Source organism: Lepidochelys olivacea, assembly GCF_965140295.1.
Source record: "Lepidochelys olivacea isolate rLepOli2 genome assembly, chromosome: 15".
Lineage (NCBI taxonomy): Eukaryota > Metazoa > Chordata > Testudines > Cheloniidae > Lepidochelys > Lepidochelys olivacea.
The window spans coordinates 34,308,045-34,326,929 of NC_140425.1; the positions used below are offsets into that span (position 1 = coordinate 34,308,045).

At 38.1% G+C, this 18,885-nt stretch overlaps 1 protein-coding gene across 1 annotated transcript in view; it reads right to left on the reverse strand.

Annotated features, from left to right (window-relative positions):
- PITPNB (phosphatidylinositol transfer protein beta) overlaps positions 1 to 18,885 on the reverse strand; it is an 80,793-nt gene that overhangs the window by 20,600 nt on the left and 41,308 nt on the right. Inside the window, exon 8 of the mRNA XM_084648856.1 lies at positions 8,002 to 8,079. Within this exon, the coding sequence (XP_084504982.1) occupies positions 8,002 to 8,079 (78 nt within the window). The remainder of the gene's footprint in view (positions 1 to 8,001; positions 8,080 to 18,885) is intronic.

An 18,885-nucleotide genomic window follows, 5' to 3' on the forward strand; every position in this document is an offset into this window, starting at 1 on the left:
TACCACTAAAAGAGGGAAAAGTGAGAGGACAGTTTCAACAGCCAACCTCCAGGACTCAAAAATCTTGAGTCAGGACCAAAAATCATGAGTTTGGCTTAAAATAATGAAATTAAGAAATAATAAATGTTGAGTTTTTATTTGCCTTTCAATTTTTTAGCCTTTAGGGAATGTTTTCAAGCTTCTATGCATCCACGAGGGCTAGAAGGTTACTTTTTAGAAACCGAAGCTTTAAGAAATAAACCAAATATTGTAAGACTCAGAATAAAGTAATGAGATGGAAATACTGGAGCTTTCTGTTACCGAAGGTAGAAGTACAGAGAACACTGAGGATGAGAATGCAGAGAGAAGGTGAGGTTTATTTCTCCCAATTTGATCAAGGTCAAGTGTTTCCGTTACTTTGATCAGAACAGGAAAAATTCCATCTGAGTAGGTCACTGCTAAACATTAAGGATGTATAAGGGAATGCATGAGATTCTGATACGCCAACACCTGCCCCACATCTAGAGTGTACTAATTCTCAGAAATGACCTGGTCAACTTGCAGCTTTGTATAGAGACCCGCACTTTGACCACCACTAGGAATTTAAATAGCAAACAAGCATCGCTGAGACATTACAAAGCTGTGGATAAGCAAAAGGAAGGGCATGGTCTGTCAGCTCCAGGTGCAAGTCTGCTGTTAAGCATATCGAGGCAATTTGGAAGTCCAGGAGCAGCACGGAGTCTAGAAGGACCCTGAGGCTATGGACCGCTGATGGTTAGTCCGACCCTCTTCCACCCTACCTCACAACCCTTAGATGTAGCAAGCAAGATGTTCCCCCAACCAAACCCCTACAGGCACCACATGGGGCAGGAAGCCCCCACCTCTTCAGCAAGGGAGGAAGAAAGGTCAGCCAGGCCAGGTGCCCTAACCCCAGAGACCAGTATATGTGGTAAAAGTCCAGCCCCACTCTGGGATAACAGCCTTCTCTTGCTGTTTGCTAGTATTGTTAGCCCTGTAGCTCAAGGGGTAGAGGTCTATTACAGAACTAACTATGTGCATGCATTAGGATACAACCTTTAATTACATGATCACATACTACGTTTCCACAGTACCACAGCCTCGATATGCACAGATTGGATGAATAAGGGACAAGAATTAAGGCTGTGTAGGCAACTGTAAATCTGGCATTACTTCACTTCCAAGTGCTTGACTTTGCAACTTAAGTCACATTATTTTAATGTATTTTTGCATGTAATATAAATACTTTGATAAGAGATTCCTTAATATTCATTGAAGCTCAGTAAACCAGGCCCCATGTATTAGAAGAGATGGAACCTTTGATGCAAAATATAACACGGGTCACCATTTTGAAGACAGAAAAACATGTGATAATCCCATGACAGAACTGTTGTAACTCTGACGTATACTAGATAACCGTGGTAAGGAACCTATTATTTTAAATCAGGTTCTCTTTTAGAGAGACAAGTGGATGAGGTAATATCTTTTATTGGACCAACTACTGCTGGTGAGAGAGACAAGCTTTTGAGCAACACAGAACTCTTCTTCAGTTCTGGGGAAGGTACTTAGGCTTGGTCTACACTACAGCCTATGTCGGCACAACTTGTATCACTCAGGGGTGTGAAAAAACCATCCCTGAGTGACATAAGTTACACCAATGTAAGTGCTCATGTGCACAGCACAAGTTCGGTGGGGAGCTTCTCCCGCTGACGTAGCTTCTGCCACTCACGAGGTGGTTTTATTATGCTGTTGGGAGAACTCTGTTGGCGTAGAGTGTCTTCACCAGAGGTACTACAGCAGCAAAGCTGTCTCAGTACAGCTGTGAGGCTGCAGCACTGTACCTATAGACATGGCCTCAAAGTGTCACAGCTAAAATATAGGGTGGAATACATTGTTTAGCATAATCAAACAATGGTGTCCTGTGATGTCCAGGAAGTTGATGTTATTATGGTAACAGGTTTTAGAGCGGTAGCGTGTTAATCTGTATTAGCAAAAATAACGAAGCTTTTGTGGGTTAGAATCTGATGAAGTGGGTTCTAATCCACGAAAGCCTATGCCCATATAAACTTGTTAGTCTAAGGTGCCACAAGGACTCCTCCTTATTTTTGCTATTAAGTTAGTGTTCTAGACTAGAGTTTAATGGATGGGTGGTGGTGGAAATCTGTGAGGGAGTTTAGGTCATCTGTCAAAAGGATGAAAACATCACTGATGTATCTCAGGTAAACCTCTGGTTTCGTGGTGCATTTGTCTAGAAATAATTCTTCAAGGTGGCCCATGCAGGCAAGAAGAAACCATGTTATAACATGATTACTGCAAGTGTGTTGTGGCCCAGAGTTCAGTTATTTTTGTAGCACAAATGCACCATGACTAGCTGATTAAAATGCTAGGCACTTACTGCGGTAACACTTTACATATAAAAAACATGACACCTCCAAAGAAATAGTTTTAACATTCAAACTAGTGGCTTCCTGATGAGAGCCATTTTTGCTTGATGTTTTAAACAATCTACAGATAAAAAAACTTAAAGCAAAATCTCTAGAGCAAGCACTGAATAAATCCTTATTCCCTTGATGCTCCTGACTTCAAAGGTAGGATTAATCAATCATTTAATGGTTCCACAGGAAGCCAAATATCAATTCACAACATTTCATTTCATGTTTTTCACAAGATATTTAAATTAAGTTCATGAAAACATCTGCAAACAGAGAGACCATTACATCAAAATGTATATATTTTTTATTTCAATGAATATTTCATCATTTCTAAGAAGCTTGATAAATCCAAACGGTCTTAGAGTGCAAAGCCAAAGCCTGCTGCAGGAATGATTAATGCAGGAATATGGGCATCAGAACTACTTTGCCTTTGAACATTATGAGTGAAGTGTGGGATTCTTTTTAATGTCATCAGTAATACCGAACACTGTGCACTCTTGTTTGAAGACAGCAGAGACGTAGTTGGACTAGTTAATACAATTAAATCAAATTTCCAGATAATTCTATACTAAAAGATAGGCTATGAGCATTCTTTGAGGAAAGGAGATCTTGCTCCAGACCAATAGCGGTACATCAGAATTATAATGTTTCCACCTCTCGCTGCGTTTTCCTGGGACACTGAACACTGCAGAGTACTGGAAGGTGCACACACAGAGGATTGTTTTCACTTGGGTTTTTCTACAGTGCTCATCACTGTAGGATATGAGCGTTGAACAAGATGCCAAGATCGGCATACTGACCTTCAAGAGGATCCTACTCTTTGTCCACTTCCTACAGCCTGGTTAAGCTCGGTTAATACAAACACTTGTTATCACAGGAAACTTTTGCAAAGAGGCCTTGCTGCATGCTCAGAAAAAAAAAAAAAAAAAAAAAAAAAAATCAGCCAGCCCCTCGGACCCAATCTACTCTTCTCTGGTAGCTGGTTCCACCAGTTTCCTCAATGAATGGAAAATGCATCCACCAACACTGCATCTTAATCCCTTGATTCTACTGAGGCTACAGAAAAATTAAGATGCAAATTCAATTAATTTTGGGTGATGCACCTAATCCTTCTGTGCAAATAAGTCACTAAATTGGCCATGAACACCTATCCACATCCATGATTCATGGTAGTGGAAAGCCCTTGCTGCCAAGTTACACGTTTAAACAAGAATGCTAGCTTGATGTTTTGAAGTCACCATATCTTTCCTCCTGGGAACAGCAAGCAGCTAGTGTCAATATTTTATCCCACAAACCAGTACACAGAGCATCAACTGCTGAAATCCCTCTCCCAAGGAGTCCCCTGTACAAGCACTCATTACTAAGCCAATAAGCTGCTGGTACAACATTGAGATAAATACAGCTTTTCAGGGTCTGCACAGCCTGACTGTCAGGGGATCCACTCTTTCACCATGCTGTAAATCAGGATATACAGCCACAGAAACTGCCACCAGTTCCCATTAGGTGAGCAATTTAGCCTTACTGTGCCTTTGAGTTCTTTAAGGCCTGGTTTACGCTTAGAACTTGGGGCAGTTCATAACATTCAGAGCTATTACTTTATGCTGTCTGCAGACTCAAGTACACTCATTTCACATTCTGATTCTTTGCAACCAAAGAGAGGAAACTTTTTAAAATGAAATCTGGGGACAATCATGCAATACATTTCTACAAGAAACATGCAGCCAGCTGAGGACAAATCATCATACCAGACCAGACCAGAGCATATAAAATCATATCAATGTTTCACTTCAAATCTCACCTCATTTAAAGCACCATCATTTGAACTTACTCCCACACAGGACATGCAACACCGCAGAACACAAGTCTCAACACACCCAAAAACTTAAGATCGCTCTACCATGAAGCCACACCCACACTGGCTCAGCCTCTAGCTGAAGTATATTTTTATCCTTCTATTCGAGGGCTGCTTACGTAAGCTGCCCCCAGATGGCAAATTCTAATCACAGCTTCCGAGATGAGCAACCATTCTGAGAAAGACAGAAAGCTACCCATGCTAGATCAGACTACTGGTCCATCAAGTCCAGAATACGACTACTAGTAAGGCAGCCACAACCTGATGCTTCGGAAGGCAAAAAAGACAACACTATAAAGCACCTTGCTGACTGTACAATGCAGAAGGAGCTGAATTATGGGTCCCAGCTTCTGTGAGAAGATTTCCAAGGCAGGTCTGTATCTCAAGAATGAAACAAGGGAGCCACTACTGTATCTGGATGACCACCTATCAAGTTATGCACCAAAATAATCCCAATAAATTAAGCCTGTTTACACAGAAAGGTGACACTAATATTAAGAGCTTTCAAAGAATTTAATATTTCTCTTTACAAAACAAACCTTTCCCCACATAAAACTAAGAGAAAAGCTAAAATTCAATCAACCCAAGCACGATTATTTTTTTTTTTTTACTAAACATGTGAATAAGCAGCATGTTAATGCAATTAAGACCACCACTATGGTATTTGTAGCCATGACTACTGAGACACAGGCCTGAAGGCTCTGCCTTGAGGCAAAAATGTGAGTCAAGTTACTGTTTAAATCACTCTCATCACTATGTACACAAGCCGCGTAATAGAAGGTTGGTTCCTAAATAACGAAAAATATGAAAGACACGTATTCCAAAGGATAAGTGTGTACATGTATCAGAAGCAAGAGTTCAAGAACCCAAACGCACACCTAAACAAGGTGTATGATCTCATCTAAACTCATAAATTAAGCACAAGCATAAGCAGCTCCATTGTTGCAGGGGCCTCAGTGAACTATAGCACTATGAGTTAGAGTACCAGACACACAACAGGGCAAAGAGAGGTTGGGCTTTGCTTTCATTCAACTGTTGCTTTCTTTGTTTTCGTTTACCAGCACCTTACTTTTTCCTTCCCCACTGGCCACTTCCCTCTTATTTTTATAAATTCTTCTTACTCAGCTCCTGTTAGTCCAAGGAATAAGAGTGAACAGAGTTAAGTTTCTTTGGACAAAAAGGGAGTTAAGTGTCTGTTAATGACATAGTATTAGGGCTGTCGATTAATTGCAATTAACTCACGCAATTAACTCAAAAAATTAATCACAGCTTTAATCACATTGTTACAGAACAGAATACCAATTGAAATTTATAAAATATTTTTGGATGTTTCTATTTTTTCAAATATATCTATTTCAATTACAACACAGAATACAAAGCGTACACTGCTTACTTTACATTATTTTTTATTACAAATATCTGCACTATAAAAATGATTGATAAAAACAGTATTTTTCAATTCACCTTATACAAATACAGTAGTGCAATCTCTATCATGAAAGTGCAACTTACAAATGTAGAGTTTTTGTTTTACATAACTGCACTCAAAAACAATGCAAAATTTTAGAGCCTACAAGTCCACTCAGTCCTACACTTCTCATTCAGCCAATCACGGAGAAAAAAAAGTTGGTTTACATTTACGGGAGATAATGCTGCCCACTTCTTAATTACAATGTCACTAGAAACTGAGAATAAGTGTTTGCAAGGGACTTTTGTAGCAGGTATTTCAAGGTATTTACATGCCAGATATGCTAAACATTCATATGCCCCTTCATGCTTCGTCCGCCATTCCAGAGGATATGCTTCCACACTGATGATGCCCCTTAAAAAAATAATGCTTTAATTAAATTTGTGACTGAACTCCTTGGGAGAAGAACTGTATTGTCTCTGGCTCTATTTTACCTGCATTCTGCCATATATTTCATGTTATAACAGTCTTGAATGATGACTCAGCACATATTGTTCATTTTAAGAACACTTACTGCAGATCTGACAAAACGCAAAGAAGGTACCAATGTGACATTTCTAAAATACCCACAACACTCAAGCCAAGGTTTAGGAATCTGAAGTGCCTTCCAAAATCTGAGAAGGATGAGGTGTGGAGCATGCTTTCAGAAGTCTTGAAAGAGCAACACTCCAAAGTGCAAACTTCAGAACCCGAACCACCAAAAAAAGAAAATCAACCTTCTACTGGTGGCATCTGACTTAAGATGATGAAAATGAACATGCGGTCTGCCTGCACTGCTTTGGATCGTTATCAAGCAGAACCCATCATCAGCATGGACGCATGCCCTCTAGAATGGTGGCTGAAGCATGAAAGGACATATAAATCTTTAGTGCATCTGGCATGTAAATATCTTGCGAAGCCAGCTGCACCAGTGCCATGAGAACGCCTGTTCTCACTTTCAGGTGAGATTGTGAACAAGAAGCGGGCAGCATTATTTCCTGCAAATGTAAACAAACTTGTTTGTCTGAGCAATTGGCTGAATAAGAAATACAACTGAGTGGACTTGTAGGCTCTAAAGTTTTACATTGTTTTGTTTTTGAATGCAGTTATTTTTTTTTTACATAATTCTACATCTGTAAGTTCAACTTTCATGATGAAGTGAGCACTGTACCCTCTCTATTCTGTATTATAATTGAAATCAATACATTTGAAAATATAGAAGACATCCAAAAATATTTAAATAAATGGTATTCTATTTATTTATTTAAAGTGCACAGTTCATTTTTTAAAAAAGCGTGCAATAGCCCTAAATAGTATAATAGGATACATAGGGCTTGGCAATCATAAAAGGTGGCAAGGTCCCAGACTACAGAACCTTGCAATATAAAATGAGATACACAACAACAAAGGATCAGGAGGACAGACAATGGGTCATACAATGCTAAGAGAAGCTGAGTAATGGAAGGTTTTGTAGCAGCAGGGATGGTCAGATACCAAAACAAAAACTCTGGGAGGCATGTTGGATTCTTTGATCAGCCAGTATAGAAAATTTGCCTCAAGGAATCCACACACAGTCCATAATACACTTCTGATATCATTTTGATGCAGAACCAGGGGAAAAAAAATCAGTGAACCAGCATATTTTTTTTTGTTTACCAACTCGTGTAGTAAATGTTTGTATTTATAAAAGATGCACATCCAGATAAATCAGCCTCCCAATAGCACCCCTCCAAATACAATTAAACAAGGGTCAGAAAAGTTAAGAACTTGTTCTTATGATCTCTTTTGAGAAAGTTAAGTTAGCTAATCATCAGATGTACCCAGGGATTCTTCAAATTTAAAAACACAAAGTTACTCCCAATTATAGCTTCTTGCAGTCTAAAACTACTTCAAATGGCAAACCAGGGACAGTGTCTTTAGGACATGGACTCACATAGAATTCATTGTAGTACGAAATTCAGCTGTGCATTTATAACAAAGATGTTATTACTTTTTTCAATATACCAATTCCGTAATTAACCTTATGATCCCAAAAGATTAAATCACTGTCTATGTTTAACATTAGTACAGTATTTTTGTAATAGTTACAGACTGGGTATATTTTGTTTGCTAACGTAACAGATGCACTGACTTTATTTAACTGGATTTGAAAAGGAAAGAAACTAAAGTATATTCCTGCCATCTCAGTATTAACTTAAGACACCACAAACTCTTCAAATGTTTACTTTCTGCTGATGAAGTCTTTGTAAGGCAGTACGGTCAGTTCACAATACCTTCCAGTTAGGCCCCAAAGGTCCTCTCTTAGTCTTCACCGACTGAAACAATACTGGGTCCTCATCAGCTTTATAGTCCTGAAAAGAGAAAAAGCTAGACAGTCAGAGGAAAAGCTAAGACACCACCAGAGCAAAGCAGCAAAATTACTGAACCAAATGGGGATAGAAGGGACCTCGAGAAGTCATCAAGTCCAGCCCCTGCACTGTGGCAGGACCAAGTAAACCTATCCCATCCCCAACAGGTGTTTGTCAAACCTGTTTTTAAAAACCTTCTAATGACAGGGATTCCACAATCTCCCTTGGAAGCCTATTCCAGAGCTTAACTACCCTGAAAGTTTTTTTGTTTGTTTTTTTAATACCTAACCTAAACCTCCTTTTCATCAGAAGGAGGATTAAGCTTATTACTTCTTTTACTACCTTCAGTAGACATGGAGAATTGATCAACGTCTTTTTTTTTTTTTTTAAACTGCCCTTACCATATAGTAACTCCTCACTTAACGTCCGAGTTATGTTTTTTAAAAATGCAACTTTAAGCGAAACGATGTTAAGCAAATCCAATTTCCCCATAAGAATTAATGTAAATAGGGGGAGTTAGTTATCCAATAGGCCAGTACCCAGTCAAAGAAGAAAATTAGATTGATTTGGCATAATTTGTTCTTGACAAATCCATGCTAGCTGTTCTTTATAACCCTATTATTCTCTAGTAGTTTACTGATTTAATAATATAAGCCAGTATCCTTCTGACGTTCAGCTGGCTAGTCTATATTTCCGCAGGTCCTCTTTGTTCCCCTTTTTAAAGACAGATACTATGTTTGCCCTCCTCCAGTCTTCTGGGACCTCACTTGTCCTTCATTACTTCTCAAAGATAATTGCTAACAGTTGTGAGATTGCATCAGGTAGTTCCTTATGGATCCTAGGATGAATTTAACCAGGCTCCGCTTACTTGAATACATCTTATTTATCTAAATGTTCTTTAACCTGTTCTCTCGCTATTTTGGCTTGCATTCCTTTCCCTTTGTTATTAATATTCGTTGTATGGAGTATCTGGTTGCCATTAATATTTTAGTGAAGACTGCAGCAAAATAGGCATTGAACACCTCAGCTTTTTTAATGTCTTCTGTAATTAGCTCTCCTTCTCCGATAAGTAGCAGTCCAACACTTTCCTTTGTCACTCTCTTGCTTTCAATGTATTTAAAGAACCTCTTATTGCCTTTTATGTCCCTTAGAAAGGCTACTGCACAAAATACCTATTGATTTTGTTCCTAAATTCTTGGGCTATTCTATTTACTTCTTAGCAATTTGCTCAGTTATACTTTCTGTATTATTCCTGTTTGATTTTCAGGTCACTAGAACTCCTGATGAAGCCATATTGGCCTCCTACTATTCTTCCTATCTTTCCTTTGCATCCTTTTGGGGCACTCCGGAACAAGGTTTTTTTTTATTTGTATTTGGTCCCCCCCCCCGAGTTGCTTCTCCATTGCCTGTAGACAAAGACCTTGTTACATGTTTACATAACTAGGATTCAGGAGTCCCTTTCTGGACCAATACCCCATGTATTAAATACTGTACAAAATCAAAGGTAGACACTATCCTTGGTCCACAGAGTTTACAAACTGAATTGACAAAGTATACACATCTATACATGAACTGTTTTGAGTTATAATTACGTAACTATCAAAATTTCCGCAACTCCCCCTCAGGCTAGTAATCACACATTGGCTGATTTTTTACATTACGGCGGAAGTAGGTATATAATATTTGAGAGGGAAGGGGCAGATATCCAGTGCTAGGCATTTACACTACCCTCAGATTGTAAACTACTTTGAACAGTTCACTTTAAGCAAGAGCACAGAACATTTTCCCACCAACTTACACACTAAAATGAAGCGAAACAAGACCAAAGGTGCTAAATGTTTACGGCCTATAATTTACTTTAAGCATTTCTATAGGCCTCATGTTTATAGTATCTGAGCACGATATTGATTAAGAAGTTAGGACCTAGGAGTGAAACCAAAGGGATAGAAGCCATCACCAACAAAATGCCAGACAGTGAGAAAGAAAAAAGTAACTCCTGGAACATCTTCAGATGTTCATCAAATTGGTTTTAAGAGGTTTTTGGATAGAATGTCCCATGACCAGAAACACACTTGACTGTACATTTGAATTTATATTTACATTTAGATGCATTTATAACAGTTACACATCATTTCATGTAGTCAAAATTCCTTATAACCTATATTTTTTTCCATAAATTGTGCCTAATTTAAAGTACCATGTAGGAAATGGCTTGCAGGAAATCGGAGTTCCAAAGCAGATGTGTAGTAACACAGTTGGCATTCTCATGTGTCTAGTGTCTGATGGACAGAGCAATATGCGCAATCAACTTGACAGTAAAAACTTCACAACCAGTGTTTTCTCACTTTTGCACTGGAATGCGTAATCACCACACAGCCCAATATATCGCTGACCCGCTTAAAAATATTAACAACTGGATCCAGGGACAGTTATTCCACTTCTGACCAACAAGGCTAATATGAAAGATGCTTGGCCTTTGTTGATAAATGAGTATCCACATCATCTGTATTCTGGATGTGATGCCCATATGATGCTGCTTTTCATTTGGTTATTAAGACAAGACAACTTTCTCATCATGCGTCAAAAATCAAGAGCATTTTCAAGTTTCTCAAAAACCAAAAAATATATACTAGCAGCCATTTTTCAGCATCATTTAGTATTTTACCTACACTGAGGAAGCCTTGACATACTCAATGGGTATCTATTAAATGTCTAAAAGATCTCCAAATATGCAAGAAGTCTCCTCAATCAGCTGCTGCTGAAGAAGGGATGGCTGGGTGTTACCTCCAAATCAGCACTGACATTCTTGAAGATGGTCTTTTGGATGCAAAACTCTAAATTCATTTTATTGCTCGAAACCATAGCTCAGTCCATTCCAAATATGGAAAATTACAGTTCTATGGTGTCTGGTGCCAAGAATGAGTTCCTGAACATTTATGAGAACACCGAACACGGTTCACTTAAAAATGCTGAAGAAAAAGATAATAAAATAGTATCATGGAAAAAACAAGAGATCACTCCTGGACACAATCTTGATCTAGGCTTCCAGGGCCAAGACCTTTCTGACAATGAATTCGCTTCAGCTTGTGACCTCAAAGTGGCTGTTACAATTTTTAAAGACTATACAAATGAACAAACAATTCTCATGGAAGTAGCAAGTTATAAAGCAAGAAGTATCCCCTTAAGTTGTAAAACAATGTGGCATGCAAGCTCAGCAGTTGAAGCTAAACAGCTTGCTCATTCAGCATAGTGGAAAGGGTTGCATTTTAACTATGAAAAAAGAAAAGGAGTACTTGTGGCACCTTCGAGACTAACCAATTTATCTGAGCATTGAGCTGTAGCTCATGAAAGCTTATGCTCAGATAAATTGGTTAGTCTCGAAGGTGCCACAAGTACTCCTTTTCTTTTTGCGAATACAGACTAACATGGCTGCTACTCTGAAACCATTCTAGCTATGGTGACAAAAATTATTTTAACACTTCCATACACTACTGCATGTATGGAATGAAAACGGTCAGTTTGGGGAGTCATCCAGTCAAAAACCAGAAACAGATTGAAAATCTCTACTGCGGGGACACTGGTCACCAGGTATCACAATTTAAGATTAGAGAAGAAAATGGCAGCTGAAGAGTTGACTCAATATTCACCAGATAAGAGGAAGAAGGAGATTATGAATTTGAAGATGACAAGGATATAGATGAAGCAATGGAAGCAGATTCAGAAAAAGATAATAATGGAAAAGCAAGATGGTTGAAAAGGAAGACTGAGCAACTGATGAATTTGAAGGCAATGACCACAAAGATATAGATGAAGTAAATAATGAAAAGCAAGATGCCTGAGGACTTGGCATGCTGCCCATGTTGCATAAATCCACTAATGACTTCCTACCCTTTATATTTGTTATTTGATTGTTTTGTTTAATTTTCAGTTCTTTTGTAACTATTCAGTCTTGAACAATATTCACATTTAAATGCTAACTTATCATTGCTAAAATAAGTTTTTTAGTAACTTCATTTAATTTTTATCCTACGTTCAAAACAATTAGATACAAAAGTGGCAGACTATTAAAAAACCCCGAGACAAGAAACAGAGAGACACAGGGGATATAACTATGACAAAGTAAATGAAGCTTTTTGGTTTATATCATTTTTTTAAAAGATTGAGGGGATAGGACTGATGCCTAATCAGGATAAGATTTGTGAAGTGAGAAGAGAGAACTATCACAAAGAAGTTACAGGTATTTCCTGAAGCCTGCCTCAGAGGCTGTTGCAGGGAATAATGTTTGCAGAGTGTTTTGAAGATGAAAAGTGAAATTAAACTGTCATCTCTTTTACTGCATCCCTTAAGTGCTATCAATCCCTAGGCAGAGACACAGCAACTGAATCAAACAAGTCACTTAATACTAAACTTAGAACACCTTCCTTTCCTCCTTCCTAGAAAAAAAGTTTAAGACAACCAGATAAGGGCCAATTGCAGGAAGTACATAGTTTAGAATAGTCCATTTTCTCTGTGGCTAGATCAGGTCCCAGTAGTCAAGAGCATGAGCAATTGTATTTGGCACAAACATGTAATATAGCACTCAGGATCTTATAATACAAAACACACAGAGTTGTTTATACAAAGTGATCTTACTAACAGGAACTGCCAGAACAGACTAATACAAGAGCCCACCTAGCCCAGTAACCTGTGTCAGAGTGGCCAGCGCTGGATGCTTCAGGAAATGTTACCAAAAATTGTGGACAATTATGGAATAACTCTAAATAGTAGTCAGTGATTGATTTATCCCATAAGGGTTTATATCACTTCAACAACAAAAAACATCCTGACTAATGTAACTGCAAAGGTGCCATATAAAGTATCTAATCCTTTCTTTCAACCATCAATTCTTAACCTCAGTGATCTCTTTTGGCAGATTTTCAATTTCACTGGATTTACCGTTGATCTTGTATTATAAGACAGGGGAAGTAGGAGCTCCCACCAGGTCTTCTCTATACCATTCATTCTTGTTGAATGCAAGGCAAAGTCACAATTCAAGCTGGAAAGAACAAGCAGCATATGATGGTCACAACCCTGGTGAGCATTTCTCAACCCATCAGAACCAGTTCAGTTTCTTCATCCTCTATTTGCAACAAATGCCACAGGAACTCAAGAGACAGAAGTACTAATTTAAGACTGAAAATTCTGTAGCTGGCATATGCATCCATCTTTCACTACACTGAAGTTAGTGTCATACCATCATACAAAGAACTCAACTGCATACTGTATTTTTAAATCTAGAATTCTCCACTACAGGTAGAAGGGAGCTAAAACGAGCTCCAATTTGAAATTTCAGCTTCACAGGACCATGGCAGCCTATTCAGCTGCCAAAGTGCAGCTAATAAGCAAGCTAGTAAGTGTTGTCTGATAAAACAGGATGCAACACAGCTAGTTATTCCTGCAGAAGAATTTTCTGTTAACTACCATTTTATTGGGTGGCACGAGATGAGCATTTGCAAAACGAAAACAGTTTGTCTCTACGTTTTAGTGGGTGGATAGAAATTTAGTTAGGAAGATTTTTACAGCAAATCATTCAAAAATATAATTACAAAGGTGGATAAAGAATAGAATGAAGTTTTCAGGAGAAGAAAATCTAGTCAGGTGGGTTTAAAAAACATGTTTGGGCTTGATGAGGATTGTAGGCTGAACATTAAGTTGGTCTGGTGCCCTCAGCAAAGAAAGGGGGACATCAAAATAGATCTGCAACCGAAGGAATCTCTCTCAAATCACTTCGTGCTGCTTATTCACATAATGAAATTAAAAATAAATACTCTAATTGTGGCATTTTAGGGCTGGTCTACCCTGGGAACTTCCATCAGCAAAGCTATGTCTCTGGGGTGTGAAAAATCTACCTCCCCCGAGAGATGTAATTAAACCAACCTAACCCCTAGTGTAGATAGCGCTGTGTCGATGGAAGAATTCTTCTGTTGACGTAGTTCCCACCTCTGAGGGAGGCAGATTATCTGTGCCAATGAGAAAACCCCTCCCATGAGTGTAGATGCTACTTATGCCAAAGTGCTACAGTGACAGCAGTTTAAGTGTAGACATACCCTCAGTGATGACGAATGTATTAAGCAGAGAAACTGGATGAACTGACAGGATGAAGAGATGAGATGAACTGGGTTTACAAAAATCTTCAATAGCAATTTTAAAATGAAGTTAGAAAAAATAAGTGTTATTTGTTTAACTATTTTGGTTGCACATTTAAGTCTCTAAGTTAAGTCCTTGTCTGGTTTTAGTCAGTTCTTACTATTCATTTGCTACACAAATTAAAGCCATTTAGGAGGTCAGCATCGCTGCTCACAAACTTAATGGGAAATCTGTGCTTTACTACTTAATCAAAATAGGAATAATCAAAATGGAAACTAATTAACTATGTGCACAGATCCACTGGGAGCAGAGGTTATAGCCCATATTATTTCACTGTTAAGTGATGTTGCAATATTCTGAATGACAAACCGGTTTTATATACATAATCAATGCCATATAATAAGGCATTTTAGAATCGTGACAGATTTGAATCATTTGCATTAAGACAACAGTCCACATGGCAATGTAAAGAAAATTCAAAATTCTTACAGAATTGGTACACTTTGGTATTTTTTTGTTTTTTATAATCATCTCAGGAGAGACTGCTTCTCTTACCTCAGTAGTCTACTACAGTCAAAGCAAGCATTATCCAAAACTAAGTTTTTGAAGACTATGAACTTAGCTATCAAGGTAGCTAGTCAGCAAGTCAGAGTGGGCAACAGATTAGTTTAGAAGAACCTAAAATGTTGGAGTTGGACTTAAACACTGAGGGGTTGCATAGGGTGTTTTGGAGCAGCTCAAAGCCAGACAACGCCACACTGTTCATAAATACAAGGTATTGTTTGTTATTAGTTATCTATCACCACTGCTTTTACTTCCAAATTTCATCCACAAAAGGTGAAGCTCGTGTGGAAAAGAAAGAATTTGCCAGTGACAATGAGCCACTGCTCATGCCGCTTCATATGAAAGGCAGCAAAGATTCACTGTCAAAGAATGCTGTGCAGTTTAGCATAGAACATGCATAATTGTTACCACCTTAGAAAGTGGGACTGTCAAATCCACTTCAAAACCTAGCAGCTAAAACAGTCTCTTGTTCAGACACTATTTCAAAAAGTGTGTAAATAAATCACTAGACACCTGTAATGTTAACCACCACTTACTAATGAGACAAATGACTGGGTTGATTTAAATGACAAAGATGTATCTAATTTTATAGCTACAATGAAGCCTGACTTCAGCAACCAAATCCAAAGGACTAGCGAAAGTCTGAACAAAAGAGGTGGGTCTATCAACTGGTCAGCACTAACTAAGGATATTTTTAAAAGTCCTCAAGAGTGGGGTTGCCTGTTGGAGGTCCTGCTTAGAGTAGTTTTCATCCAGGTGTATAATAGGTAAGGTACTTTACCAATACTATTGTTAGTAATTGCCAGTGATACCACCTATAACCCCCATTTTGTGAGCTTTAGAATGGAAGTAGGAATTGACCACAATGGAAATTTGACATATGCCTGAGACTAACTTAGACTCTTCTTCCTCACTGTAAGAATTCATAAGAGGAGACACTGCGAGGTTGTTGTCTTTTTGTAGAAAAAGAAGTTGTTTTAAAAGTTATAAAAATGTTTTCATAATTGTATTTTAATATTGCAGTAAGAACAGATGAGGGGGATGAAAGATGACTAAAACCACAAATTACTGAAGTACAGTTGGAAGTAATGACATTAAGAAAGGAAATGTTAACTTGACATCTTTCTAGCAGCCTGGTTAACAAGACTATGGAAGATCATTAGGCTAGAAAAGAGGTCAGACAATGCAGACTTTGCAGTGGTCTATTACTTATTTCTTGCAACAGATGAACTGGAAGACTCAGGAGGTCCTCTTCAATCAACTGATACCCATGGAAAGTCAGCTTTTGCTCATGTGCAGTTTTCACTACTGATACATCTAAACACAGCACATATCAACAAGATAAACTGGAGAAGCTGCTCTGAAGCTATTCTGGGCCACCAAATAAATACACTTAAAAACAAACCATGAACATGTATTCAACAGATTGCACATTTCCTTGTTCACCGGTGTATTCAATATGCACTTCAAAAACTGCCTAAATACTTCTTTATCCAAAGACTCAGATGGCTCAAAAACTGTTTTCATGTCTAATCATCATGTTTTATAACCTTTCATGAAGGTTTTCTACCTCACCTGTCTCACTTCTGAACAAAAATGATACAAAAAAGTTTGAAAAAACATTAAAAGCCCAAGCAAACCCACTAACCAGACAATTCTACAAAAGTGCTCTCAAAGATGTTAAGTTTGGTCAGAGTGCTTTATCCACTACACGGACAAGCTAAGGAAGAAGCATAACCACTGCACGTTTGCATTCAAAAAATCAGTGTCTGTTAAATGTATACCCACACATTTAACCCTGAGATTGAGTTACTATGATAATAATCCCAGTATCTGATACAATAGTAAAATATTGACTTTTTAAATATCGAAGTTTACGTTCATTTGTGATTTTGCTGGAATACAGCAGTGAAAGTTGTTGCAGGTTTTCTTTCTATAAGCGTATTGCAGTGAGCCAGTATATTCCTTCATATATGACAGTTTCAGCATACAGTATGCAACCTTAACTCCCAATTATAGCTGCAAATGAGCAATAGCATGGAATGAGACAGCCTGCTGGCTTTGTTAATATTCTGTCTTTTAGGATCCCACAGGGGAAAGGGAAGAGCGAACGTAAAGAAGCCCTTGGCTCATGGTTTATGGTGCTTGCCACCAGCTGTAGACTTCTCATCTCATTAGTTATTTTTGAATACTGGGGGTGAAGACAGCTGTAGCCTACTTGAATCTCCAGCTCCTGGGTATTTTGAAGGCTGAATTTGGTATGCACTTTCTGCAATCCTTTGGAAAGAACAAAAGCAAATTTGCTTTGCAACAGAAGCATATTTTAAATGAGTTTCAAGTTACATTAACAGTACAGAAGTGTTCTTATTCTCCAAGTTATTCTGTGTATTTAATGTTTTTAAATACAACTTTGATAAACAGTAATTAAACTGTTCGTGTTGACTGCGTGGCATAGGAGAGAGGGGTCTAACTATATAAAATTATATTAAGGATTGAATAGAATTTATTCAAGAAATTCTCTAGACTATTATTAAGCTATGTAAGAACGGTAGCATATTAGGTTTAGGGATATACTAAATGAAGTTTCAGAAATTAAAGTTGGTTTATACTGTCATAAAAGCTATTCATTCTCAAAAAAAGCAAATACAATAGGAAGTGAATGAATAAACACAGATGCACAAATCCTAGTTCTTGCAAATAAGAACAGTCTTTGCATTTGGAAACAGTCTGGAATCTCCTAGGATGGTGGTGACCTAAAGTGCTTCAAACGTGGTCTGTACACATTCTGAGTGAACAATGGCACAGGTCACTTCTGGTGCATACAAGCGCCACCAACAGATTCTCCAGCTGCATCAGCATCTACTCTGAAGTGTGCTGCTGACCCACAACCCTGGCTGGAAGAATATCCCCACTGCAGCATTAGACTTTATTTAACTGGAATGTTATAATAATATATTTCGATATTTATTTACTTCTCAGTAGAATTCCTTGGAAAAGGGAGTGCGATCATTTTAAGGAGCCTAATCCTATGATCTGTATTTCATGGTTAGAGAACAGGCTAGAAAAGCATTTTTAGAGAAGCCAGCAAATGCACAGAATTGAAATGAGCCACTGGAAACCCAAACAAACATGGCTAACACTGGAAATAGCATCCAGAATCTGGGCCAGAAGTTCTTGCTAGATATGCTATTCTCCTATTATAGAAGCATATTCTCCTTCTGGATATGTTGGGAAACTACTGACAGAACTGGGGATATTATTTATTTGCATAAATATTATTGCAGTCAGGGTTCCAATGTGCTAGAACTGTACAAGCAGTTATCAAAAGGATAGTTTCTGTACCAAAGATCTTACAGTCTGGATTACAATTCACTCTATTAGGTGACCAAATACAAGCAAATGGAGGAGGTTTATAGAAAACAGATCCTGTCAAACTAACGTGATCCTTTTTTGATGAGATTACATATTTGGTTGATAAAAGTGTTGATGTAATGTACTTAGGCTTCTGTAAGGTTTTTGACTTGCTACTGCACAACACGTTGATTAAAAAACTAGAATATAAAATTAACATGGCACACGTTAAACAGATTAAAAGCTACCTGATAGCTCTCAAAATGTAATTGTAAATAGGGGATGGTCACTGAGTAGGTGTGTTTGCAGTGGGGTCCTGCAGGGATTGGTTCTTGACCCTATGCTAGTTAACATCAATAAACTGGAAGAAAACAAAACAAAATCACTGAAAGTTGGCAGATGAAAAAATAATTGGGGGAGTGGTAAATAATGAGGACAGGTCACTGATTTAGAGCGAACAATATCACTTGGCAAACAATATGCATTTTTAACATGACTAAATGTAAAAGTACACATCTAGGAACAAAGAATGTAGCCCATACTCACAGGATGGGGGAACTCTATCCTGGGATGCAATGATTGAAAAAGATTTGGGGGTTGTGGTGGATAATCAGCTGAGCATGAGCGTCTACTATGATGCTGTGGCCAAAAGAGCTAATGCAATCCTGGGATGTATAAACAGGGGAATCTCAAGTAGGAGCAGAGAGGTTATTTTACCTCTGTATTGGGCATTGGTGTGACCTCTGCTGGAATACTGCGTTCAGTTCT